The sequence below is a fragment of the Arvicola amphibius genome, chromosome 9 (assembly GCF_903992535.2).
Source record: "Arvicola amphibius chromosome 9, mArvAmp1.2, whole genome shotgun sequence".
Classification (NCBI taxonomy): Eukaryota; Metazoa; Chordata; class Mammalia; order Rodentia; family Cricetidae; genus Arvicola; species Arvicola amphibius.
This window is the reverse complement of record NC_052055.2, coordinates 102,300,877-102,328,857: the sequence shown is the minus strand read 5'-3', so window position 1 is coordinate 102,328,857 and position 27,981 is coordinate 102,300,877. Positions and strand designations below refer to the sequence as shown.

Sequence of the window (27,981 nt, the reverse complement as noted above, 5' to 3'; positions counted from 1 at the left end):
AGGAGTGGCTATAAGGGGCAGGGGCAGTGGACTCAGAACCCACATGTCTCTGGCTGAGGTGTCAAAGAAACAAGCCCAGATCTGGTTAACAGAACTTTAATAAGTCACAGAAACTTTAGTGCAAAACAAATTAAAATCTAGGTCCATTCAGCTGCCCATGCCCATCCTGCTGGCTGTCTCCTGGCAACTGGAGGCTCTTCAACAGACGGTACCTACTCTACATGGGGACCCCTCAGTTCATCACCTGCTGCCAGGCAGATGCTTCATCCACTATGAGGTGGCGAAAGGGCAATTCAACAAGAGCTACAAGGTAGCAAAGGGGCATGCAGGGCCCGACAGCTGGGCAGACGACACTGTTCCCGGGCCTCACACAACAAAAAAAGGCCAGACCCACATGGGCAAGTTACATTCAGCAATTTCCCCTCCCCACCCTAGCCCGCAGAACCCCAAACAAGGCAGACGGGGGAATACAGGAAAGCAGAGGGGTAAGGCTGACCTAGACAGCAACATCCCAAGCAAGCCACCTGCAGGTGCTTCTGAAATCTCTGTGCTATGACAACGGCAATTTCATCATCCTAAAGACCTGATTATTCTGTGTTTCTAATTATCCATAGAAACTCCTTGGTACCACAGGAAGGGGAGCAGCTCCCTCTTCAAGGTAGGAGGTGGCCGTAAGAGCCCCATCCCCATACAATTAGTCAGGGCTCAGAAGATGCTCCTGCCCTCTGGCTTACCACCCCCCTCCAGTAGACGGGTGAAAGGGCAGCTGGAGGGCTGATCCCTGAGTGTCCTCAGAAAGGGGACACTGAAAGGGGCTGTCAGCACCTCTCACATGACAGCAATGCTACAAGATGGAGGAAGGACAAAGGGGGGGTCCTATTTAGAATTAAGTCAAATAGATCTGTGTGTTCATTATGCTAGACCCACAGGTAGACTGCACTTCTGCAAGCCGGAAAACTAGTTCCACACATGGCGTTTGCAATGGTCGACAGCCTGGGAGGAGAGAAGGAGACAGGTTAGGCTGCACAAGACGAAACATTCATGGGTCACATGCACATCAGCATCACTCCAAAATGTAACCTCACTTTGTTCAAGTCACAGATGCTGAAAACCTAGGACACAATCAAAAGAGAACCTGTGGTCCTCAGAGCCAGCCTCCCCCAACCCCTGCTCATAAACACCTTTGGAGTGCCCTTAAGTCAAAGCTCATGTTGGGTCCCTTGGGACCTACGAGGACTTGTGCAGAGAGGCTCTGGGTCCTACAGGTTTGGTACAATCCTAGTGATCACGTGTGAAACAAGGGAGAAACAATACTAGAGGACACTGATGGCTCAGTGGGTAAGAGCATGCAAGCCTAATCCAAAAGCCTGATCCCTGGAACTATGCAATGGAGGGAGAAGATAACTCCACAAACTTATCCTCTGACTGCTAGCTACCATGTCACGTAAGTACCCACGTATCCACCCCTTGACAAGAGCACTGAGGGCTGTGGCTCTCCAGAAGGCAGTCTAGGACACTCACATTGCACCGGGCTGCAGTCTCCATGTTCTGACACCAGTAGCTAGGGCCCCAGACACACTTCTCAGTTCCCAGCAGCAGTTTAGTGGCAGAAGGGCAAGCCCCAATTTTCTGTTTGATAAACACAAAAGAAAATGAGCTGCCCAGCCGAGCCCCTTCAGGGCTGAGATTAAAGGAGTCCCAGAATCTGACAGCAGCCTGGCTATCGTGCTCCCTGACCCCATTCCGCCCCTGCTAGACAACATCCATGCTGCTACATGGCCAGGCTCCTGGTGAGGCTTACCGAACACACAAAAGAAGGATCCATCACTTGCACCAGGATTTCCACCAGCAGGGGCTCATATTCAGCCACAAAGTCATCACACTGCCAAGGAAAGGGACATGGGTTGGGTTTGGCTGTACCCATGCAGGTAGACATTCTGGGGGACTGACCTCACGAGCCTAGGTTCTTTGCTGCCTCCCAGCCTCAAGCCTAGAGCACACAGGACCCCCTGAAGTTAGAAGGGACATTAGGGAACAGCCATGCCCAGTCACCTCCTTCTGGTAGGGGTCAGGCAGAAAGCTGCAGCCCTTCTCAAGTGCAGCCAGTATCTCCTCCTTGGTGCTGTTTTTCTCCAGGTTGTGTTCCAAATAGGTGACCAGTTTCTTGCACACCTCACAGAACCCACCGGTCTTCTGAGGTACATGTGCTACACAAAGGACACAGGGCTCAGTATTGGCAGAGCTCTCCTTAACCGGCCCCCTTGCCCCTCTATGTGCCCTGGACCTACCGCGCAAAGCAGGTTGTTTGGGCTGTTTGGGCAGTGCGGGCATAATGGGCACTGCGGGCTGCTCAAGTGTCTCCACTGAATCAGGGTTGCCGGAACAGAGGTGGACCGCACCACACAAGAAGCTCGAGCTCATCTGACGCAGAAGGATGTCCAGCAGAGAGGGGCCAAATGTTTCCACCACCTCCTTGCACTTGGTGGAAGAGGGAGCAGGGAGCAGTGTGCAGGCTTTGCCCACAGCCTGAATTATTAGTCCCTGCAACAGACGAAAAGATGGCATCAGACTGGAGCTAGCGAGGAAGACGAGACCCTAGACCCACTAGGGAACAGACCAACAGTGGGATCCCTCCCCTGGAGCACACTGGCTAATGCACAGGGTGCTGAAGCAAACATTTGTCAGGAGACCATGTCCCATGGGCATCTTTTGACTCTGGAATACAGCAAGTGGACCCCACGCAAGACGGAAGCAAGCATACCTCAGTGGCATTGTTAGCCACTAGTGTAGACAACTTCTCCATCACAAGATGACAAGCCTTGCAGAAAATAATGTTTTGAGCCTGTGAAGAGAGAATGTTTTAAGGCTGAGACTGAACCTCCTGAGGCATATTCCTGCCACAGAATGGCAAAGAGGGCAGCCAGTAACCTCAACAATGGCCACTGCCTACCGAATGCAATGTGATGGTGGCTTCTTCAGTACAATGCCCTAACTACAGGGTGGGGAAACCCATCCCTTTCCTCAACCTTCTATAACTCCCTCTACCCCCAAAACCACACAGCAGCCCTTTCGTTCCTGGAACACTTCCCCTGAATGCTTCATCACCCACTACCCTATGTTCAGGCAAGAGAAATAGATGGCGGTGTGAACAAATTTGGTGTCTGCCTATTTAGAAGTCAATGTAAGCTCTTAATTTCCGGAATCCACCTCTAGTAATATAGTGCTGGCAGGGGGCTTCTGTAGCTGCTGAGTTTCATCTCTGCTGTCCAACAGGCATTTATTCCAAAGACTGGAATTCTTAATTCAGATGACTGCCTTCTCTCTGGGAACTGGGGTCAGGGAAGGGCGAGGGAGTGGTACCCAGATAATTCCCTTACTGGAGAAGCCTTGCCATCTCTCCTGTGGCCACACATTGACACACAGAGGAGACAGGACAGGGAACAGCTGGTGGCCAGACAACATAGGTATTCCTGGATCAGAAGAGTGTGTACATGCTGTGCATGAAGGTGTCAGGTCCTGAGCAGGCAGAAAGGGTCCCATGGACAGAGTATCCCAAAATACTACCTGACCCACAGTCATGTTCAATGCAGACTTATAGCATGGAGCAGGATACTCTAGCCAAGGAGGGGTTCTAAGGACACAATATTGCCTATGTACATACACACACAGGCAACAAGGCCAAAGAAGCTTCTACCCGAGGACATGTGTTCGGGGAGCCTCCAGTTTATACTGTGGCTCTGGAGACAGGACCCAGAAAGTACACGTGGAATGGTTAGCTTGGAGCCAGGCCCTCAAGCAGCTGAAGAATAGGAGTATCCCCCAGCTCTCAATTTGTGATTGAGAGGGCATGACAACAAGGAAGGGGAGGGTATGGGCTCCGGGAGCACACAGCAGTGATCGAAGGTACCTCATAGGAGTCCATCAGTTCCAGGGCAGGGAAGGTGTTCTTCATGGCCTCACTGGCAGGGACCAAAGTCTTCATTGGTACTTTCTTGACCTCATCACAAAAGCCAACCAGAGCGCAAATTTCCTTGGGTTGCTGAAGAAAGAGTCACTGTCAGCCAGCTGTGCCTGCTACCCTCAAATCCCCTCCCTTAGACACCAAGGTCAGGGTGCTACGACCCTGGCAGAAAGCTGACTCCTCCCCCTCAGGCTGAGCTTTCAGATTCAATCCAAAGGACTCCAGATAAAGGGCAGTGCCAGGACCCCAGCTCCACCTGGAGGAGGCGGCCCTCAGCCTCTGCTGCTCTACTCAAGGCTACAGAAGAGCCTTTTAGCATGTTTTGTACCCCCAAGGATGGCTGGGCTACATACTTGTCCCAGCTCACTGTCTGAGATAAGTTCTCTAGAGGGAACCACGAGGCCCAGGATCTCACAGAAAGCCCAATGTATCAATTAAAACCACATGGATCCCCTTCAGAGACAGCACCATTTAAAACAGTGCATTAAGGGGAAGAAATGCCGGCTTTTTTTTTTCTATGTTCACAACTGCACACAGTACATGTGAGAGCCCAGGACCCAAGCTGATGAGGCATCTCCAGTCACAAGGGCTTCACACAGATCCCCTCACCATCTAGAGACCAAGCCAGAGAACCATGTATGAATATTCCGACACACTGCCAAAGCCCAGAGCAAGCCCCATCTACAGACCCTGTGTATTGTGTGAACCAACTACAGCCAGCACTCTGCTCTGAGCCCAGCATGGGAGCAGGGATGCTGAAAGCTAGACCATGGCCATGGTCCACCTGTACAACAGATGCTAGAGAACTAAGGCCACGTGTCTGTCCTAAAGTCCCTGTCTTTAACATGTCTTAAGATTAGGAGATGGGGTCAGAATGAGACTAAAGGTACAAAAGCTTTTTTTTTTTTTTTTTTTTGGGCTGAGGGTGTGTGCCAAGATTTAGGGGGCCCATCTCTCTGAGGCAGCATAAATAAAAATTCAGGCATTTCAATTTTTAGTCCTTTCCTGTGAGATTCAAAATGCCTTCCAGCATCTAAAACTCAAATCCTAAAGCCTGCAGGCAATATTCAGAACAGACCCAAAAGGGCAATGGCTCAACACTGATGCCCACAGCAAGCTACCCAGTGAGGCCCCATGACCCATTCCTTAAAGGGTAGAAGTCACAATTGAGAGACCACGTACAAGCCTAAGTCTCTCCATCCAGCAAGTAAAGCCACATGTCTGCAACTAGTTTGCTCGTGCAGAAGCATTTCTGGAATTAGGAAAACAGCACCAAGTCATGCAATGCCACCCACTGTGAAGGACTGGTGCCTTCACTGAAGAAAGCTAAGTTATCGCCATCGCTACCCTGGCAACAGCATGCGTACTGGTGCTGACCTGAGCATAGGCCCTGCTAGCTTCACCACCCTCTGGCCCTCCAAAAGGGGGAGTTAAGCACCATGACCCAAAATGCTCAGTCTCAGGGAGGAAGGGTGTCCTAGTATGGGGAGATCCTTCGTGCTACCTGTCAGAGCTCACCAAGCCAGACCAAAAGAAAAAAGAAAAAAAACAAACAGAAGAGCCAACAACTAGAAGCAGCAGACCACTACCACAAGCAAATTCTCATCACATACCTGATCCTGCTGTTGAACAAAAAAACAGGAAATCGGAGGTGAAAATAAGAGAAAGGAAAGGATACAACAGTTAAGAAAAATTAAAACAACAATCAAGCAGTTACTCAGGCATAAGGATGTCATAAAGGGGAAGGGCAACATCTGGCAGTAAGGGAAAGATGGGGCACAGGAAGCTAGCCCAGTCCTCCAGGGACAGGCCATGCCATGCAGCTGGTGTAAACTGCCCCTGGAAAGGGCCTCCATCAGCTCAGGCCAGATGCCAGTCTGGAAGGTGGGTATGTGGGCTTTGGTTAGAAATTCCAGCTTCAGTTATCCTAAGTGACAAACCGGGATGGGTGCATATACATGGCTGTAAGGAAGCTCATGTTCCAAAGCCAAAGGTCAGAGAAATGGTCGTATAAATTATGTCCTTTGTGGCTGAATACAAGGGTAATGACCAGCTGGGCATGATGGTACACGCCTTTAATCCCAGCAGTTGGGAGGTAAAGGCAGGCCGAGCTACAAAATGAGACCATTATTTTTAGAGAAAAAAGCAAATGAAACTATATCCTCCCGCCCCCCCCAAAAAAGATCAATATTTTTAGGGAAAAAAAGCAAGTAAAACTAACATGGCATATAAAATATATTTCACTGATTTGTTTTCAAAACTCAAATGATTTAATATTTAATATATAAAAACGTTTTTTCCCCATACTATATAATGATGACTGAAGTTGCCCGGAAGGAAGAACTTCGCCCGGTCACTTCACATCAAAGGTTTATCTTTACCATGGAGGTCTTTATAAGCTAGCTTTAGATGTTTTTACTATGCAGGGAATGAGCAATGCTCGTAAACGAGCCACTGGGCAAGAAGGACTGCTCTGGAGCAGGTCAGTGCAGCAGCTGGGTGGTAACGCACACAAAGTAGGAAAGGGCTTATGTTCAAGCATGAATAAGGAGGGACTCACAGCAGTCCTTGAGAGTTAAGACAGGTGCATAACCCCCGCCCCAGCTCTACCAGTTAGAATAGAGCCAACTCCTTCCTGCTCCCTGGGGTCTGACAATAGTTTGTCTCCCATGCCCCATGTTTCCCACCTCTCACAGGCAATGAACAAACACCTGGACATCATCAGATGCCATTGGAAGCTGGGTAACTGAGCAGCAACTATAATTAACCCTACTTCCCTGGACACAACACAGCTGCCCTTTGAATCCTCCCACCCTGGTTTAGTGGCAGGCCACAATACTCCTACAGATCACAGCGTTCAGCCAGATACTAGCAATCTAATGGCCAGCTCACGCATGCACAGACTAGCAGGTCCCAGGCAACTAGGGCAGCTAACAGGGCAGTCCAGGGTCACATCGGCTAAGGAAGACTGTGCTGGCAGGAAGATGGGCTGGGACATGAGTAGGGAGTTTGCTGGATAAAGAGAGTTTACTTTGGCCCACGAGTGGAAAGGGAGGATCCTAAAGCACGGAGCAGCCCCATGAGAATGCCAACCAGAAGCCCCTGGCCACCTACCATGTGCATCATCATCTGGACGGCAACTTGAGAATACTGGTCGACGTAGTTCTTGCACTGCAGAGAGAAGGGTTCAGCTCGTCACCATCCAAATGGCCTTTCAACAGTGCCAAATGGTGACTTAAAGACAGCGACAGGACTATAATCCCTGCAACCAGGGGCTGAGGCCAGCCTGAGCTACACAGAGAAACCTGCTCTCACAAGGAAAAATTCCCAGAATAGATCTAAGTGTCTACTCAAGATTAACTAAGATAAATACAGCAATTTGGTTATTCTACCTCCTATTTAAAAAAAAAAAAAAAAAAAAAAAGGACCTTGGAGTCCTCAGTGTCTGTCTGTCTAAATGCCCCAAGGTCAGAGTCACCATTGTTAGCAACCTAGAGAATGCAGCTGTAAGACACTGGTAAGAACCTTCCAAAGCCATTCGGGACCTCTGAGGATACTAAGTGGGTTCTGAGGCCACAGAATCGAATAGCCTGCCATCCTGCAAGTTGCTATCAGGTGGCCCACTTCCTGGAAGAACTACAAGCCTCATTCACAGACCACAGCCACGCTTTTAAAAGCAGGTTCTAGAGCTGGTAAGAGGACTCAGTGGGTAAAGGCAAGGCCACGAAGCCTGACAAACTGAGTTCTGTCCCTGAGGACCCACAACCAACTCCACAGGTTGTCTTCTGACAGCCGTACGTATGCTGTGGCACACACACACACACCCCTACTTTTTAAAATAACAAAAATTAAAATGGTTCTAGTGTTTCTAATATATATGGTGACAGAAAAGGAAAAAACAAAGAAAAAAAACACACCAGCTTTACCAAAGTGATTTTCTTCCAGTTCCGACTCACCTAACCACAATCAATCTACACCCCGCTAAGACAGTGAGAAAAGAGAAACTCCGAAGCACCACACCCTCAGAGCCAGTGCGGTAGTCACTACTTACTCCCACCTTAGCCCAGAACACAACCAAAGTGTGGGAAGCAGAGGCTCACCATGTCAGCCATGCCTGGCCCCAGGCGGTCACACTCCTCCTTGACGTGCTCCACGAAGCCCTGGACAAAGGTGGCATTGGTCCTCACTGCAGTCTGGATGTCAGTCACCATCTTCACACAGTCCTGGCAGACATCCTCGTTGGCCTACAAAGAGACCAGCAGCAAGCTCTGGGAGAATGTCACATCTGACTGTGAGCCAGGCGTATAACCTGTGGGTCCCTCGTTCTGCTATCAGTACTACGTGAGACTGGCAGTGGGGCATGGCCTGAAGTGGGAGGCTGTGCTTCAGAAAGGGGTGGGAATCTTTGCATGGTTAAAATATCCCATTCTTTAGAAACTACAGAGTCAAGGGACAGACAGAGAAGTTCTGTTCAGCACTGTGTATGATGCTCCCACTGCGCTCACCCTGACTCCACCCGCCTTCAGCTAACCTTGGGTTGGGGCTGGCTGTGGGGCTGATCCTGAGGGTACAGCAGGAGAGGGACATTGGCCATGAAGGGGGCAACCACCCTGGCCATGTCCACCTCTGGGATCTTGTTGGACTCAAGCTGTTTCTGGTAGTTTTGCTCAGCCAAGTACTTCTGGAGAGACTGGCACAGGTTGAGCGCAGCACACACTTCCCCGGGGTTGCTCTGGAATGGAGAAGAGACAGCTGAAAGCCCGCACCACAGAGCAAGAGAAGCCTGCTGCCATCTAGTCAGTTCCTCCCTCAAGTCCACTAAAAGAACATCACACCACTCATTGTACTTAGGACAAGTAGGAAGGTTACCAAAGATCCTACCCCAGAGGCCTCGCATCCCCAAAAGGTCGCTGCTGCTCACTATCAGCTCTTCCATAAAGGAAGATGAGCCACTGACAGAGGAAGGTCAACGACTGAATAATGGCCACCGTCCACTCACAAGCTGCACGCTAACACAAAATCCACTGGTTTCAAACACCTTCCACATGGCTCAAATTCTCATCCCTTACTGTAACTATACTCATGACCACCTCAGGAACATCTCCAGTTTACACCCAATTCTATCCCATCCAGCCTACTCCCCAGAGACCCAGAAGATGTTCCCAGCCCTGCAGGCTCTGTATTGCTACTCCAGGAATAAGGCTTATGGCTGGTCTATTCATTCTTTAAATGCGATGTGTTTCTCTCCATCTCCACTATCCTCACCACACCTCCAGTAATGAATGCTGTAATGTCCTTCCTGGGTGTCTTGCCATGGGACATAGAAGGCTCTGTGTCGCCTGCCCACCTTCCTCACAAAACCTTGGTTCCATCTTTGGCACTCTTAGCCCTAGTGGCTGGCTTCTTCAGCACCTCTCCTTCCTGAAGGCCTTTCAAATTCCACAAAACTAGCTCCTGGTTCACTGCTGACAAGTTTCTGGCACCCAGCTTGGGCACACACACTCACACACACTGTGACAGTGACCGCCTCAGCAGCTGTCCCCACACTGCATCCCCAGGATTATTCCTCAAGTCTACACGCACAGAGGTGAAGCCCTGCGCTTGCTCTAGAAAGAGGCCTGACAAGAATTACTGATCTATCTATCGAGAGCATGCGAGAGTTCAAGGCACCCTGGCCCCAGCAAAGCAGACAGGAAAGCCACCATGCCGTAGCTACTCCAGGCAAGGAGCCCTGTGAAGAGCTGCAGGAGAAAAGCAAAGCCATGAACTCACTTCCCTTTTCAGCACCTCTGCTCTGGGCCCTCCCTGATCACCTACCATCTCCCCCTTAATCATGTCCAGGATGACGGGCAGGTAAGAATCAACTGCCTCCTTGCACGAGGTCGACAGGCTGGAGTCATGGATCCACTCACAGGTCTTCTCCAGGTAACGAAGGATCTCCTCCTACAAGGGGACACAGCACAAGGCAAAAGGTCCTTCATCGGTGACCAGCAACAATCACGAAGGCCTGGGTTTAGATCCTCAGTATCCATATACATAAAAGTCAGAGTTGGCAAGTACACCTCAAACCCAGTGCTGGGGAGGCAGGGATATGCATGCTTATAAAAACAGGCAGATCCCAAGGGGTAGCTGGCCAGACATTCTAGCTGAAAAGACAAGCCCGTTTTTTAGTGAAATAAATGAAGAGAGAGGTAGACACCCAAAGTCAACAGCAGCCCACATAGATAAGTAAACCCATTCATCATATGTACACCAACAATTGATGTGTTAAAGCTGGGTGTGGTGGTATATTCCTACAATTCCAACACTCAGACAGCTATGGCAAAAGACAGCAAGTTCAAAGTTCAAGGAAAGCCTGGGCTACCTAGTAAGACTCTGCCTTAACACAACAGCTGGTACTGTACAGCCTTTAATCCCAGCAATCAGGAGGCAGAGACAGGCATATCTTAGTTTAAGGGCAGCCTGCTCTGCATAGATAGTTCTCTGCATAGCCTAAAATAAAAATAAATCAATAAAGAGGAGAGATGGCTTAACAGTTAAGAGCAAGTGCGGCTCTTGAGAGGACCTGGGTTTGGGGTTCGGGTCTCAACACCCACATGTTGGCTCACAGCCACCTGCAGCTCCAGTTCCAGGGGGTTCTATGCCTTCTTTTGACCTGTGAGCACCAGGCATATAGATGGCACAAATATACACATGCAGGCAAAACACTCACACATAAGAGAAAAATATATTTAAAAACTCTTTAAAAATTAAAAATAAAACATTTAAGAGCAAAACAAACTCACGCTGCCAGATTTAGTGAGTCCTGTAAGGCCCGGCATGTCAGTGCTTGCCGCCTCTGGGCCAATAACACTCCTCTCTGGAGCCCAGAGTCACAGACAGATGTCCCCAAAGACACTCAGCCTCCAGCCACAGCCCACACCCACCCTGCTCCACCACAGCTCACCTGAGTGGAATTATTCTTTAGCAAGTTCCCAGCCTCAGTCACGACGGTTTTGCATATGTCACATGGGAGGGATTTCTAAGAGGAAAAGAACGTAACAGAGACAGTTCTGAACACAATCACCCAACAAACCCCTCCTCTCCCACTCCCACGGTGCTGCCCTAAATCACTGCCATGCTATCCATCCAGCAGGTTCCACGGTCCTCACTCAATGCACATGAAACTCACTAAGGGGAAGCAATACTCAAAATAGGACTGAAAGCAAATGAGATCCAGGTAAAGTCCTGGCCACACGACGATTTTCTACTGGGTGATTGGGCAATGTTCAATCAAGTTTTCTTCTCTTGCTAAAAGTGAGTGATCAGCCCTGACAAGTTCAAACCCAAACTCCACTAAGTCAAATTGAGCCTGTGCCACCCACATGTCCCAGCACAAGCCAGTAAGAGCCCCATTACTCTGTGCTTGGTCCCTGAATAAGAATGCATGGGAAGTCTGCCCTTCTCCATCCATTTCCCAGAGCCCTACATTCACATGCTTCATTTATCGTCATCTTCCCTAGTGCAGTTATGGCTGGGAATAAATGGCATAGCTACAGCAGGGTCTTGGGGCTCAGTCAGTGGTCCGCCTGGTTGAGGGATGAGGGACGGTGAGCAGATGGAGTCTGAGCGTCCTGAGATGAACAATGAAGGCTGGGTATGTCTGTGTGCCTGCATCACAGCCCACCAGCTCCTCACCTGGGAAGGGGAGTAGGCCTGAGGAAGGCCCACAGGGAGTGGAGGACCACCACGAGACAAGGTGCCTAAGGGATGGGACTCTGAGGTACGCAGGACAGAACCAGAACTGAGAGGCCACAGAGGGGAGTATGAGGCTGGCACTCACCGCTGTGGGCTTGCTCCACACCATCTGCTGGCAGTGCTTCAAGGCCCCACAATCCACTGCCGTCTTCAGGTCTCTGCACAGCACTGCTGAGCCCCCAGCACATATCTTCGGGTCTTGGACAGGGGAGGTCAGAGCTAAAGGGAGAAACAATATGAGGAGGGGCCCCTTTCCAACAAGCCTGGTACATACGTCCACAGCGCTGAGGACCTGCCCTGCCTGCCGGCTGAGCAGTCACTTGGCCCTCACTAGCGTCACACAAATGGCTGGCCAGGTAGAGAACCTGTCCTTAGTCATGGACTAATAGGACACATTTGTCTTGTCTACCTATTAGAAACAGTATCAGGTTTTCGAGTCCCCAAAATCAAAATCTGATTATTGCAATCCCAGCACTCAGGAGGTAGGGGATGGTGAGTTTGGGGCCAGCCTGAGCTACACAATCAGATATCTCAAAACAAAAAGAAAATCAATGCAGAGATTTTATCAGACACAAAGGAAGATGGGCTAGCAGGAGGACCAACCTTGGAGATACTTGGCCTAAGTAAACAAGAAAACCCCATAGCCCTCAGGGACACTGTTTCACCTTGGACAGAGCCACCTGCCTACATTCCACAAACACGTGGGCACACACGGATCCATGAGCAGGCGCTTCCTAAAGACTAAGGGAATGAATGATATGCTCCATCACTGCATCCATAAGCTTCACTAAGGTTCCTTCAACAGTTGAAGCAGGTTCACCTGATGATATTCATCTCTTCAGATACTATCACATGAACCATGAATCTGCTGCCCGCCCTCCTGCCTATACACACACACACACACAAAGAGAGAGAGAGAGAGAGAGAGAGAGAGAGAGAGAGAGAGAGAGAGAGAGACCAAGCCAGACTGAAAACGGGGAGTGGGGGTCATAAGGCAAAGGGTTCCTAGAAGCTAAGCTATACACATTGCCTGAGAGACCTGCTCTGGGTTCCAGACCAGTCTGGGCTACAGGAAAACAATGTTCCCAAACACAAGAATACATGGTCTGGTGCTCCCCAGTGAGGAAAGGAAGGTACCAACTGGGTCTCTGGGTAAAGGACTGCACAGTGGCAGGCACATGGGGAACCAGAAGCCGGCAAGCTCAAATGCTAGTAGACCAGGAAGGCAGGGCCAGTGGGACAGCTGACTGCTTGCACTGCCTATTTCCCCCACCGTCACCAGGGACTTGCTGAACCGACTGCTATCACAAGCCCAAGCCACAGACAAACCAAACCCTGAGGTTGCTTTGCCCTCTAGGAACTTGACATAGAAACCATGCTCCATCATGACGCTGTCTGTTCTGACCAGGAGGCTGAGGTCTGAAAGGAGCACTGACCCAGGTAACACACAGCATCTTATTCGATCCCTGAGCACACTATCAAACGACCTGTCCCCAGGACAGGAGTCCACGCTATGAGCAACGTTCCAGCAGTGGCTAGGGACGTGAGGCCACAGAATAAGCAGGTTCACATCTGCACTTTAACCACAAGACCTAAGGATGCAGAAGTGAAAAAGGGGACACAGACAGCAGAGCATCTCACTGGAAATTTAAATAAGAAAACCGAGGCACGATGACATGCCCACACACCCCACACTAAGGAGGAGGAGGAGGAGGAGGAAAGAGAATGGTTTATCTGAGCTCTAAGACTTGTTTTGTTTGAGATCTTGTCTCAGAGAGCGAAAATAATGGGGGGGGAGGCTGTGATTTGGCTCCAGGACCCACAAGGGAGGAGAGCAGGGAAAATATCTCAGAGACATGCATGGTGGCTTTCAAAAAGGTGAGGCTGCCCTGCCTATGACAGGGGAGTGGAGCTGTTTCCAGACCCCAGAACACTGAGAAATTAAAGGCAGAGGGCCACTAACACAACATGGACACACCAAGGAAAGGCCCGGGCTGCCGTGTTAGCAGTGACACCCAGTCCCAGGGTATTCATCAATAACCAAATAACCCGGGGTGGAGAGATGGCTCAGCGGTTGAGAACATAGACTGCTCTTGCAGAGGACCTGAATTAATACCTATAACTCCAGCTCCAGAAGAGCTCATTCTTCTGGCCTCCGTGGGCACTTATACTCATATACATACATACACATAATCAAAAACAAAACTAAATCTTTTTCAAGTAATTACCCCAAACCACTTTCTGTCCAGTTATTTCCCAAAAATATGTTCCCAGGCAATGTTTTGGCCTCCATTCTCAGTCTCCCACAGCCTGTCCTTAAAAATCAACTTCCCTCTGGGGTGGTTGGTTAACAACCTCTAAGAAAGTTCTCAGACTGTTTGCCTGAGCTCCTAGCGGGTCCTGGTTCAACCTGCTGTTATGCATGTCCTTACAGACATGAACAGCACTCAGCAGGCCCAAGTTAAACCATACTTCAAGTCAAGGGTCTGGCACCGGAGTCAAAGCCCTGGCTGGAGAAGTTGTCCTCGGGGGAGGGAAGAGGAGCGCACTGTTGTCTCCCCCCACCCCCCCACGCCTTACTCTTCTGAGATAAGGCTTCCATTTGTAGCCCAGGCCGGCCTCAAACTCCCATCTTCCTGCCTCAGCCGCTCTAGTGCTGAGGGGAAGAGGTAAGCCACCATACCTGGTTTCAGCTTTAACCCCAGCACCAGGAGGCAGGTGGTTCTCTGGCTAGCCAGGGCTATAGTGAGACCTTGTCTCAAACAAAACAAAAAGTGCCTAAGATGGCAAACAGGGTGCTTGCCTAGTAGAGGTGGGAGCCAGGCTCAATTTCCAGTTCTGACAAACAACATAATAATAAAATAATCTAAGATAAAACTAGATATCAACAGAATCATATGGTATTAAGAATGGCTGATGGAATCCCAGCACTCGGGAGGCAGAGGCAGGCGGATCTCTGTGAGTTCGAGGCCAGCCTGGTCTACAAGAGCTAGCTCCAGGACAGGCTCTAAAAAAGCTGCAGAGAAACCCTGTCTCGAAAAAACCAAAAAAAAAAAAGAAAAAAAGAAAAAAGAATGGCTGATGGGAGTCCAGCCTGATGCCAGACTCAAAACACTCCCGGAGAGCTGGTGAGACGGCTCAGCGGGTAAAGGTACTCACTTGCCAAGCCTGATGACCTAAGTTCGACCCCTGGAACCCAAATGGTAGAAAAAACTGACACTCACAATTTGCACATGTGGTATGTGTGTCTACACACAAATGGGAGGGGTTGGGGGAGGTGTTTTTATTCTTTAAGAAACACTCAGAAGTTAGGTGTAGTGGTCTGCACCTGAAAGTCCAACATGTGGGAGGCTGAGACAGAGGGATTATGGAAGTCAACTGGTATTTAACAAGATCCTGTCTACAAAATAAAATGAATTAACAAGATGGCTCAATGGACAAGATATGTGTGCTGCCAAGCCTGGCAACCTGAGTCAGATCCCTGGGACCTGTGTGACAGGGAGAACCCCCACAAGTTGACGTCTGACCTCCACACTCACACCATGGTACATGTACACCTACCGCCTGCCACACTCCACCCTATATATACAAATAAAACAGAAGGCTGGGAGGCAAGGATTGCTCAGAGTCCTGTGTGGCCTGGGCACTCTTGAGATATCTTAAAGGATTTAAAGCTTCAAACTAGGATTCCTTAGATTCATCCCATGCACTGAGCAACATTTAATTAGACATGGCACAGAACATGACCCGCCTCCCGGTCTAGTTCTGCCACTTCCTATGCAGACAGCCTTAAGCAAGCTACTGTTCTCCCAAGCTTGTGTGTGCGCCATTAAACCAAAGCTTCTGATGTCAGGTGACTGAAGAGTCAAGATGATCTTATCATACACAAACACCCCAACTGCCCGAGCTCACCACAACCACCACCCTCATCCCTCGGGGACTGTCACCAGCAGCGCATCTCAGCCTGGCTGGCGTGGCCTAGCACTGGAGCTCGCGTCTAGTCATGTGCCCTGGAGAGCTTGGCCTCCTCAAGTCTGCACATGGGGTGTTCTAGTGCCGTCACACAACAGCGGGTGCCACTGTAATCACCTGCAGCACTGACAGCAGCAGGACCTCCTGGTGACCCACTCTCCTGATCAGAACAGAGGGCTCACATCACACAGCTGGACAGAAGCTGTTCTCTCGGTCCACTGGACATTTATCAGGGACATGGGAGAGCAGAGACCTGGACAGCTGTAGGCCAACCATCTCGTAGGCTGTTAGCTACTGACCCCAAGTCCCAGGAGTCAAGCAAGGGGAGTGAGCCCCAGGACACCTGCCAGGAGCCAAGAAAACAGTTCTGGTTTCTCTAGGAGCTAAACAAGTTCTGCACCACAAGTCAGAACAAAGGGAGCCATGCGAAGAGCAAACACTGCAGTTACAATGCATTGTGAACTGTAACACTGGGCAGTAGCCACCAGCTAATTACCCTCCAAGGAACTCCCTACGCCAGACATTGTTTGGAACACATACCTGGAACTTATTCTTTATTTTGTGCACATGTATGTGCATGTCACAAGTACACATGCATGTATGTGTAGAGTTCAGTCTTAAGTGTTATTCCTCAGGAGCCATCCACCTAGTTTTTTGACATGGGATCTCAATAGGATCACATATTATATCACCACAACTGACCCGAAAGCCCCAGGATCCACCTGTCTCTGCCTCCCCGGTGCTGGGGTTAGACACCATTTTATGTGGCTTGTGGGTTCTAGGGATCAAACTCAGGTCCTCATGCCTGCTGAGCCATCACCCAGTCTGGCAACCCATCACATGTAGAAACATTTGCCCTACTTCTTCTACACAGCCTTCTCTTCTCAAAGGGCAAGGACTACAGCCGAGATCAACCAGAATCGAACCCCCAGCCTGACTGTATATTAACCCTGATAACTTACTCATGTCAATCATCTGTAAAGATAGAAACCATCTGTGGGCCTCTGTGAAGATGAAATTAGGGAGCACACGGGGTCTCTGGTACCTGGAAAATTCTGAGATCTATGTGGCCAAGTATAAACCGTGGGGGGAGGAACAAAGGGGAGAACCAAAGGGAAAGTTGTTCATGTTCTAGTGTTTACAATTCAGCATGAAACCATTTTAAATCAGAATAACACTTACAACTGGTTCAACAGCTACTATTCTGTACAGAAGATGAGCCACTCCCCACATCCATCTCCCTTCTCCCTTCTCACACCGATGCCAGGATGAGGGACTATGCAATCTCCTCTGCAGCAGGGTCTGGAGAGGCCATTACATCTTTCATGAAACTTAGATGCACTGGTTAGAACCTTGTCAGCCATCTTGGAACATGAAGGAAAAAAGGGCCAGACCGCAAAGATGCAAAGCGTGAAGCTGAGGGTCTGTCTCGGAGGTCTCCTAGGAGAGGCAGAGCTAGACCACCAGGCTGAGCGATGACTGATACCCCCTTCTACCAGACTGCAGCAGCTCTAATTCTAGGTCTGTTTGCTGCGGTCAAAACTAAACCCTACTGGTGCACATGCTCATCAGCTGCTGTTTACCAGGGCATCTGAGTCTGTCACTCATCAGGCGTGCCTCCACAGGGGCTCTGCAAACCATGGATACAATGCAACCATCTTGCCTAGAACATGCACCTATCTGTTGTTCACTGAATAGCCTCTATATTTGGACCATCCTTGTGCCCTTCCTTTTAACAATTAATGTAACCTGTGCTAATATCATTTGAATCTGGTTACCAAAAGAGTAAGAGGAAAATGCTCAGTCTGCCTGAGCAACTGCATTCCACAGCTTACTGCTTTTAGTGCCTGGGGAATGCATCACCATGGCAACAGTTAAGTTGCTTAGAAACTAATAGGAGAGCCAGTGTTGCCCTAGGTTCCCTTTAGGGACACTTCTCAGGGAAGTGGATACACTGCAGCGCCTGTCTCCCCACTTGGCTAGGCTTCCAGAGGCCTTCACTGGCATGACATGTAATTGTCTCCTTACAGAGTCTGCTTCCAGAGCTTTACTGATTTGCCCATCCTGGCTTTGTGAGACCTCCACTCAAAACAAACCGATTCTGACAAGGTTCTTCAAGTAGTTACACAGCAGGTGCTGAGGAGGCAAACTTCCATATACTTAGATAAGATCACCACACCCTGTCCTGAAGGACAGCCCAGGCTCAGCCCAGGGAGAAGATAGAGGCAGGCCCAGAGGCACAGCAGCACGGTTCTAGAACCTCAGGAGAGCTGGTCATTCATGGCAATGCTCCACTGCTGGCCCAGCAAGTCCAGGTTAGGAAACAGACTCAGTCAGCCTCACTCACCAGCACGGACCCCTGCACACTGGGCCATGCAGCCTGGACACTGGAGATGACACACCAGGCACACCCTACCAATGGGCAAATGCTGTGATCTGAACTTGACCTGTGTGGCTTCCCAGAGAGCAAAGGTCTCGGACACAAGCAAGCCACCTACAACTTCACTCTGGGATTCTTTTGATTGAAAACTAACATTTTAGCCAGCATTCAGGCTGGCTGCTCAGCTCTGCCACTGCCATCACGAGGACCTAAGCCAATCTGCCTTGAGTAGAAAGTTACCTCTGGAAGGACTGGATATTCTGGCTGCAGCCCATGCCCCTCAGTTGTTCAAGGTGTAGGCTTAAAATGCAGGTCCCAGAGACCCCAAAGAGGTACGGTAGGGGGAATACCGCAAGCTCCTCACATCAATTCTTTTTTCCAGAAGTATCTGACATGTGGCTCAGCAGACCCAACACAGCAGCAGCTGTGTGTTAAATAACACCAGCCAGGTGTCGTGGTTATGGGGGAGGGGAACAGGGCTCGGTGGTTAAGCACTTGCCTAGCATGCACAAGCCCTCATTCTTTACCCAGAAACACACAGAGTGACACACACACACAAACATACCCGAAGGGTAAAGGGAGCGACACGGACACCAATAATCCACAGGAATTATTAATAACAATAATCCACAAGCTCTCTGGAGTCTGCAGTGACTTCTACACATAAGGGGGTCCTAGGGTTTCTGTTATTCTTTTGGTCCCCGCCCCTTTCCACGCCCACTCCCAGCGACCTCTGGTCTCTTGGAGTCATCCTGAATCTTCTCTCTTCCCTCTCTCTTCTCACTGCCCCCTTTTTGCGTGTGCACACGCGCCCCCCCTCTCTCTTTCTCTCTCTCTTTTCCTCTCTCCCTCTCTCCTTTAATATAGCTTTGTTTATTTTCTGTGTCTATGCCGTTAACCTGCCGCTGCACCGCCTGTTGACCCGCCGCCCTGGTCACACGTGTTCCGCAGGTCTCCGCACAGCTACGCGCAGCTGTCCAGATACTAAGTCTTTAAGAATAAAAGTTTCTAATTAGTTTTTTCTGTTATTAGCAAGCACAATGACAGGTCTCACGGTGCCATTCTCAGGCATCGCTCCAGTCTGGTAGCAGAGGCCTCCCTGCACTGCCCACTCAAATCAAAACCCTGACACTCACAGAGAACCACCAGTTTCTGGAAGGGTGGGGAAATGTCACTTCCCCAAATTATAGCTGGTTCCCTTTTCAGGTTCATCTTGCCTCTGGGTCCTACAACCCACAGAAAAACCATCTCCCACAGGCATTGGCGGGGGTGTCCCTCCAGCCTGACCACAAACTACTGTGAAAGTATATTTCATCTGAGCCCAGAGAGTCACACTGGGTTTGTCAGCTCCCAGAAACAATGTCTCAATGTCAACTTCAGAACATAAACTGCTCCACTTAATCCTGATAAAGACTGGATACACCCAGCATGAGGACGCTGACCTATAATCCCAGCTATTCAGAAGGCTGAGGCAAGAAGGTCACAAATCCAAGGCCTGGCAAGGCTACAGAACTAGGAGTTCAAACTGCCACACTTCCTGAGACCCTGTCTCAAAATAAAAGAGCTGGAAATGTAGCTCATCGGTAGGGCGACTGATTGCTTAGCAGGACTCCAGGAGGGACAAGACAGAGAAGCAGACAGCCCAGGTACGGTGGAGAAGAGCTGTAACTCCAGCACGAGGAAAGCTGGAGGAGAACTGCCATCAGCCTGAGGTCAGCAATAACCACACACAAAGACCCTGTCTCTAACAGTCTAATCTGAGAGCCGCTGGGTTCCACCTGAGCACTGAGAAAGCTAATTAGATTTAACACTATTCTTAATTACATTTTTTAAAGATTATTTTACTTATATGTATGTGTGAGAAAAGTACCAGTGAAGCCCAAAAAAGACTACCCAGCTCCCAGGAACGGAGTTACAGCCAGTGGTGAGCTGCCCCCCCGGGTGGGTGGGGGGACGCTGGGAATCAAGATTTAGGTGCTCTGCAAAAGCAGCCAGTGCTCTTAAGCACTGAGCCATTTCTCCAGCCCTCATCACATCTGCTTATTTCTATGTGCATGCAGAGACTCTCATCACTGCACACACGCAGAAGCTAAGGGACAACTAGTCAGTTCTCTTCCTCCCACCACCTGAGTCCCAGGGACGGAACTCAGGTAGCGCAGGCTTGGTGGCAAGCGCCTTTACCTGCTGACCCATCTCATGGCCCTCTCTGGCACTATCAGCACTCAGTTTCATGCACACTGACCTCAGTCTTCATCCTTTCCCACCCACACTGCCCCCTGACAATGCCGAGCACTGTGGTATAAGCTGCACACGTGAGTAGCTTGCCATTAAGCCGGAAGAGCTTCAGGGCCGAGTTTGGGGTGGGAGTCTAGTTCAGGCAGCGCAGCGGGAACACTAAGGCCATATACCTGAGCAGACATGAAGGCACAGAGGGACGTTATTTCTAGGGAATATGTTCTAGGAAGGACCCACAAGGTCACGTACACTTTAAAAAAAAAAAAAAAAAAAAAAAAGGATTTAACTTAACTTACTCTCTGTGCAGACGAGTGGAGGTCAGATAACTTGCAAGTCAGTCTCCCCTTCCACTATATGAGTCCTGGGGATCAGACTCAAATCTGAGCCATCTTACCACCACCAATGCCACCTGACCACTGTTAACCAGCTAGGGGACATGATAACTGGACAGGAATACTGGAACGGGAAATGAGACTATTGGGGAACTTGGTAAAAATCTTCCAAGTTTGCAGTCTGGTCAGTAAGTTAGTGTCTTCCCCAGCCCCAACCTGCCCACCCACCCTATAATAGCAAAGCAAACTGCAAGCCAGAGAGAGATCCCTCCAGGGAGAAGCAAATTATTTATAAGAAATAAATTCCTGTTGCTTAAGCCAAAAACAAACCAGTGCATACAAGTGGTAGAAAAAAATAAGCTAGGTCAAAGGTTTCAGGAACTGGCTACACTGCCTCTGTAACTGGTTCATAAATCAAAAGCCTTGGAGAACAGAAGTGACTCGCTCTGCTGAGGCAGGATTACCAATACTTCCAGACCAATCTGGGCAGCACAGTGAGTTACAAGGAAGCCGGGGTGAATGTGAGATGCTGTCTCATGAATGAGATCAAAACAAACAGACCACATAGGGCAGAGGGTTCTGCTTCAGTGTATGATTGGCACCCAGGCTAGAGTTATTGGCAGAGGAGACCATTTCTTAAGCTGGTCACTGAATAAATCCATGGGGTCAAAACTCCCCTCCCGCTTCTCTGCATGTCTAAAAAGACCAAGAAGCAAAAACAGCCCACATACTACCATTTCTGTTAAAGAAGGGGAAAGGAAAAACGGTAGCTCTGCGGGTATAGTTCTATGTGTGAGGTTCTGAGAAGAGGGAGAAGGGACACAGTGTGCACTGAGTGGGGCAGGGAGATGGCAGTGGGGACACATGGTTCCCGGCTAGCCCTTGAACCTGCTTTCTGTATGTAGTTATTATTACTTAATTCCAACAGCGTACTGACATCATGTATGGGGAATAATGCCAGGCTCGGGACTTAAAACAGACTTCCCCCAAGATCCACAGTTACTGACAACAGGTCTACATGCAAGTGTTTACTCTAAAAGCAGTTGGGATCCACTGATGTTGGAGCGTTAAAGGCTGGCCTGGTAGCCAAACCCCAACTACCCTACTTATTTTACTAACTCCATAATTATTCCCAATACACATTTTTAATAAGTCTTTTAAATTTGTTTAAATAATCTACACAGCAACCCTTGATATGAAAAGACGCCATGGAAATCGCCAAGCCAAGGGCAGAGGAGGGTTTCCATGCTGGTGGGACAAAGATTAAAAAAAAAAAAAAAAAAACAAAAAAAAAAAAAACAAAACAAACAAAAAAAAAAAACGGATATCGTGCTTATCAGTGTGGAGCCTCAAAAATTCATTAAATGCTTGGGGCACTGCGGCGAGGGAGTAGCAATGGATGCCAGGAGGCATATGAAGAAATCAGGACATCAAGTGCCTGGCCTAAGGTCACAGTGCTGACAGCGAGACAACACTTCGCCCCGCACCCAGCCTGGACTACCTATAATCCCAGCCTGGGAGGCAGAGGCAGGAAGATGGCAACAAATTCCTAACAAATTCCAGGCCAGCCAAGATGGCAAAACCCTCTCTCAAAAACCTAGACTCCAAAGGATTATTATGGAACTTCACTGGATCTGGGAAAAAAAAAAAAAGGAATAAATAAAGTAACTAGTGCTTTTACAATGGTCAAAGTCTCCACCCCCACCTTAACCACTTAACCACTGTTGGTTTTGTTTTGAGACCAAGTTTCACGATGTAGATCAGGATGAACTCAAACTCACAAGAGCTCTGCCCTTGTGCTCCTGAATGCTGAGATTAATTAAAGGGTCTCTCTATGCAGCCCTGGCTGGCCTGGAACTCCACATGGACCAGATTGGCCTCAAACTCACAGATATCCACCTGCCTCTGCCTCCCAAGTGCTGTGATTAAAGGCTCATGGTACTACGCCCTGCTGTGCCCACCGTCTTAAGTTGAGAGCAGCTGGGGATCTAGCTCACTAGTAAAGTGCTTGCCTAGCAAACAATCACAAGGTCCTGGCTTCCATCACTAGTACCACCACCAATTAAGTTAATAAATAAAACAGTGTAATTTGAAACAAGACACAGTGATCAACACACACCCAAAACCTCAGGACCAGGAAGACAGAGGCAGAACAAGACCAAAAAGGAGGTTCTGAGTTCAAGGCCTGAGCGGGGCCATCAGTCTCAGCACTCAGAAGGCAGAGGCAGAGGGGGCTGAATCTCTGAGTTCAAGGAGAACCTGGTCTACATCGTGAGTTCCAGGACAATAAAACAACCCTGTCTCAAAAAGCTTTTTAAATTAACATTGAGCTGAAGGAAGTGGGAAGGATGGCTGAGAGGTTAAGAGCACTGGCTGCATCTCGAGAGAGAGGACGGGGGTTGAATTCCCAGCATCCACTTGGTAGCTCAGAACTGTCTGTAACTCCAGTTCCTGGGGACATACATATACATGCAGGCAAAATACCCACACACATAAAATAAACCTTTTCTTTAAAAAAAAAAAATTGAGCTAGAGGTGTGGCTCAATGGGAGAGTAGGTGCTTAACTTGCAAAGTCCGGAATTCAGTTCCCCAGGACTAAGAACAAAAACAAGCAGGCGGGTCAATGCAATCAATGCAATCAGTGATCTTCTATTCTTTTTCTAAGCAAATCCAGAATACCTAGGACAAGAGAGGAAACCCTGAGTTCAACCCCCAGTTGTGTGGGGGGGGGGGGGGCGGGGGGGTGTATCAGATCTGTAACTTCTTGCAATGGAGTACAAGGCTTAGAGCCAATACTCTAGAGTTCATGTCAAAAAAGGCCAGCCATTATCCAAGAAGCAGGCCTTGGCCTTAGGGACTTCCAGTAGTGTCCCAACCCCACAGAGCAACAACCTGCCCTTCCTCTTCCTGTCCATTTCAGATCCTGCCAATAGCTTGGACATTCCAGTTTTACGTAAGAAAATAGAGGGATAGGGTTAAGAGTCTAAGGTGCTTGCCAAGCTTCTAAGGCCCTTGAGTGAAAGAAAAAAATACAAGCTAGGTTCCCCTTCCCTGAGCTAGACAATTCCCTCCAACTCAAAGCCAATACACTTCAAAACAACCTGTCAAATATACATCAAAAACCTGACAAGATGGGCTGGGGAGACGGCTCAGCAGTTCTGCTGCACAAGCCTCAGGGCCTGAGTTCAGATCTCTAGCACCCACATAAACCGAGCGCGGTCACACACCCTCACCTAAGCACCGTGGGGGCGGACACAGAAGGATGCCTGGGGCTTGCTGGCTGCCAGCTGAGCTCTCAGGTTCAGTGAGAGACCTGGACTCTCGTGGATAAAGAAGTATGAGAAAGTATGCCGTCGGCCTCCCCTGGCCTTGAAGAGGTACCCATACCCCCACACCACACAAACACACACCCAAACACAAAAATGACAGAGGCTAGGCATGGTGGCTCACACCTGTAATTCCAGCCAGCACTCCGGCCTGTGAAACAGGAGGATTACGTTCAAGGTTAACCTGTGCTGCACAGTAGCCTACAAGCAGGAACCTGCCTAAAAAAAAAAAAAAAAAAAAGCTACCTTTTGCTAAACAGGATTTACTCGGCATAATCAGCAGGTGAAACTGGGGGTTCCTGTTGCTACTTATAACTTAAGCAGGCTAGGCTACAATACACAGCCTCTGTGTGTACAGACACTAAGGGGTTAGCCACAGCCCAAGCGACAGCGGCAATGGCATCTTAGCTTTGGCGAGAGAATCTCTCCCCTGCCAGCACCTTGCTCACCAACCCTGACCCACCTGTTCCCACTGGAGCGAACCCCCACTGGACATCCTGACACTAAGATTCCCGGACACTGGAGGGAGCAGAGCTGTTTCCTGCAAGTAGACCCAGACACAGCACGAGCGGATTCAGGGGCTGCCACTGCAGATAGCTAATGATGCCCGGGTGCTGGTTAGGCTGACCCTGGCACCATGTCACCATTCTGGAGAGCGAATGCATGAAAATTACAGCCAGCACAGGGTTTTTTTTTTGTTTGTTTTTATTCTTTATATATTTTTAAAAATTGTGTGTGTGTATGCATGTGCACCTGTGCTCTGAAGAATGAGATCAAAGAAAACCAGTAGGAGTCAGGGCTCACTCTCCCTCGACCATGTGGAGCCTGAAAATGGAACCGAGGTCAGGCCTAACATCGAGCACCTGCTGTGGTACCTGAACAGTCCTGCTAATGGAACATGTAAAGAGACATAGTCTCACATCCTCCAGACAACAGCCTACAGCTTAAGTCTGGGCACCTTTCCTCATTCCCTATGAAGAGGTTAAACTAGCCTTCAATTCTTTTAGCACATCTCTACTTTCTGTCTAGGTGGGAAAGGCAGGAAAGCTGGAAGCATGGTGAAGAGTAGCCCAAAATAGGCGTCGGTACAGGCGTCAGTACCTCCAGGCTTTTGTGAAGATTGGACAGGACCTGCAACACTAAGCACTCAGGATGTCATTAAAGCGCAAGCCAAGAACTCTCTCCAGAGCCTGATTGGCACCCTGCACTACACTGAACCCACAGGCCCTGAGAGCCTCAGCGAGCACACACGGGCAAGAGTCACCCCGGGCTTTACCGACAACTCGGTGGAGAGTACTCAAGCTAGCATTCTTCCAGTTATCAGTGTGACCTTGGCTACAGGAAGAGCCTGCAGTTAGACCAAGGCCCTTCAAACCTAAGTGCTCAGTGAAGACAGGACCTAGTTAACCAGGGCAGGTAAACTACATATGCATTAGAAATAGATTTTAGTTTTCCAAGGAAAACAATTAAGGGCTGTAGTGTGACTTGGTCGGAGGGTCCAAGTTCACAATGCCCCATACTGCAGAAAGAGAAAAAAAGAAGTCTGTTTTTGGTGGTGTGGGTGAATCAGAACTCACGAGGGATAGGGATGACTCAATGCCAACAAGATCAAATGCATTTCTTTTCATTTTCTTGCAACACAATCTCAATACATAGCCCAGACTAGCCTTGAAATTTGTGTAGCACAGGCTAGCCTCTAATTCAAGATCCTCCCATCTAGCCTTCCAAATGCTAAGATCACAAGTGTTCACTACCCTAACCTGATCAAAACTTTATTCTTTTAAGCACAGGTAATTCCCCCTCACTTAGGTGGAGGCAGGAGGATCACGAGTTCAAGGTAATTCTCAGCTGTGTAGCAAGTTCAAGGCCAGCATGGGCTACATAAGACACTGTCGTCCCCAAGAAATTTTAAAGCCACTCTGGGGTACTTAACCAGACCCTGTCTTAGAAAGAGCCCCCTCCTCCACTGACTAGTTACAAATAAGCAGACCCTGAAGTTGGGGGCTATAGTTGTTTACTTCCTTTGGCGGGCTATGACCTGAAAATGCCAATTTGAGATGAGCCCCTCTGTAGGGGTTAAAATCTCAATTCACAGCTGTCTGCGCAACACGATTGAAATGAGGCCAGGTACGGCAAGACGTAAGGGAAAGATCCGCCACAGCGAACCAGGCGGCCTCACCTAGAATCAAGGTGATGCAGTGGGTCCCTTGGTGCTGCCATGGTAACCTGCAGTGCTTTTTAACAAAACCATCGGTTCCATTTTAGAAACCCAACTTCTGTGCCCAGCTCTCACACAACAAAATAAAGGCTGGCCAATGGTTTCGCCAGATCAAACAGCAAAAATAAGAGGCTCAATGCAATGGGGACCACACAACGCCCCCCCCCCCCAAGACCTACTATGCTCCGGAATTCACACACATGTCAAACACAGGCAAAAGCAGACACACAGGAGCTTCTTGCAATCCCCACACCGTGCAGTCTGAGGCAGAGGTCACGAGCCAACCTGGCCTGCAGAACCAGGCTTCAGGCCATGTCTCTCACAAGCGCCAGGACAGGGACAAGGCGGTGGGGGAAGGGAGAGGTCACCCCGATTCCCACCCTCTCCCACCCACCCCAGGGAGAAGCGAGGCCACCCGCAAGGCCTTGGGCAAAAGCCTGCGCGCACACACACACACACCACACACACATACACAAGGGACACGCCGCCTCCCCCATCTGCCCACTCGAATTTTCAGGGACTCGGGACCAGGTCCCCTCAGACACGGGCCCCGGCCTGCGCCTGCGCACTGCGCGGCCTCGCCAAGCGCGTCTCAGGAAGCGAGCCGAGGGCGAGGCCCGTTTCGGCCGGACTGCCCAGCAACCTGGACTCAGGGGACACACTACAGCGTTCCTCTCCACCAGAGCGAGTACCGCCCAAGCTCACCGGTGACCAGAAGGCTCGCGAAGACGGCCAGAGCGTACATGGCGCCGCTGCACTCCGCAGGCTGCAATGCAGATCGTCAGCTGATCGGGCGGCTATAAATCTACCCCCAGCCCCGACGCGGACGCCAGTGCGCATGCGCGGGCCCCGCCCCAACTGGGCGCAGCCTGACTCAGCGTCGCGCAGCGCGCCTGCGGGGAGGGAGGGTGCGGAGAGGGCCTGGTGAGGGCCTGGCCTGGCAAGGCGGGGCTGAGGTGGGAAAAGGAAAGCCATATCTGGTGACTAAATCAAGGTTAGGAGTTCTACGGTTAGTAACTAACGTGTCTTTTTGCCTTTTCCGTGTGAGGAATCCAGCCCCGGGACAGTACCAAGCACTGAACTGCAGTTTGCGGGGCCCCTAACATCTTAAGAGTCTGTGTTTTCCCCCTTTGAAGGACACTATTTAATTTTGAGACCCAGTGTCACTATGGCCTTGCTGGCCACCATTTCACTGTGTTGCCCAGACAGACCTGGAATCCACAACTTCAATCCTCCAGCCTCAACCCCTCAGAGCAATGTTTGGGGGGGAGCTGATTTTGTTGGCAGTCCCGGGTATTGAACCCAAGGCCTTATACTTGCTAGCCAGATGTTCTACCTCTGAGCTGTATTCTCCCCATCCCTCCACCCCTAGCCCCCTAGCCCACTCCCTAGTTTTTATTTTGAGATAGGGTCCCACCAAGTTCTCCAGGAAGCCCCTGAACCTGTGACCCTGTGCCTCAACCTTTTTCTTTCTTGTATAGTGGTTGTTGGTTTTATTGAGATAGGGTCTCCTGTAGTCCACAAGGAGGCCTAAAACTGGCTGTGTGGCTGAAGATTCATGTATCCCAGGCTGACCTCAAACCTCATTATGTAGCCATCTGCCACCTCCAACTCCTGATCCTCCTGCCTTTGCCTCCTGAGTGCTAGGATCACAGATGCCACCGTAGTTGTTTTATCTGGCGCTACAAACCAAACCCAGAGCTCCATGCATGCTAGGCAAGCACTCTGCCAACTGAGATGATACATCTCCAGCCCCCAATTAGTAGGACTCTTCCCATTTTTACAGGAGAGAATCAAGAGCAATCAGGTTACAGATTTA

The 27,981-nt window shown here is 49.6% G+C and overlaps 1 protein-coding gene across 3 annotated transcripts; it reads right to left on the bottom strand.

Moving 5' to 3' along the window:
• Positions 1-80: 80 nt before the first annotated feature.
• Positions 81-27,002, bottom strand: LOC119823016 (prosaposin). Of its 3 annotated transcripts, none has more exons than XM_038342751.1 (15): positions 26,868-27,002; positions 11,784-11,917; positions 10,908-10,982; positions 9,779-9,904; positions 8,493-8,693; positions 8,062-8,205; positions 7,076-7,132; positions 5,575-5,583; positions 3,908-4,039; positions 2,762-2,842; positions 2,289-2,541; positions 2,053-2,207; positions 1,802-1,882; positions 1,522-1,629; positions 81-993 (listed from the first exon to the last, which is right to left on the bottom strand). In XM_038342751.1, the coding sequence occupies exons 1-15, from the start codon at positions 26,905-26,907 to the stop codon at positions 958-960; spliced, it is 1,632 nt and encodes a 543-aa protein (XP_038198679.1). In that variant the 5' UTR covers positions 26,908-27,002; the 3' UTR covers positions 81-957. The 3 variants fall into 3 exon arrangements, with proteins under 3 accessions (XP_038198679.1, XP_038198680.1, XP_038198681.1); XM_038342752.1 differs by having other exon boundaries at positions 5,575-5,580; XM_038342753.1 differs by lacking the exon at positions 5,575-5,583.
• Positions 27,003-27,981: the final 979 nt, after the last annotated feature.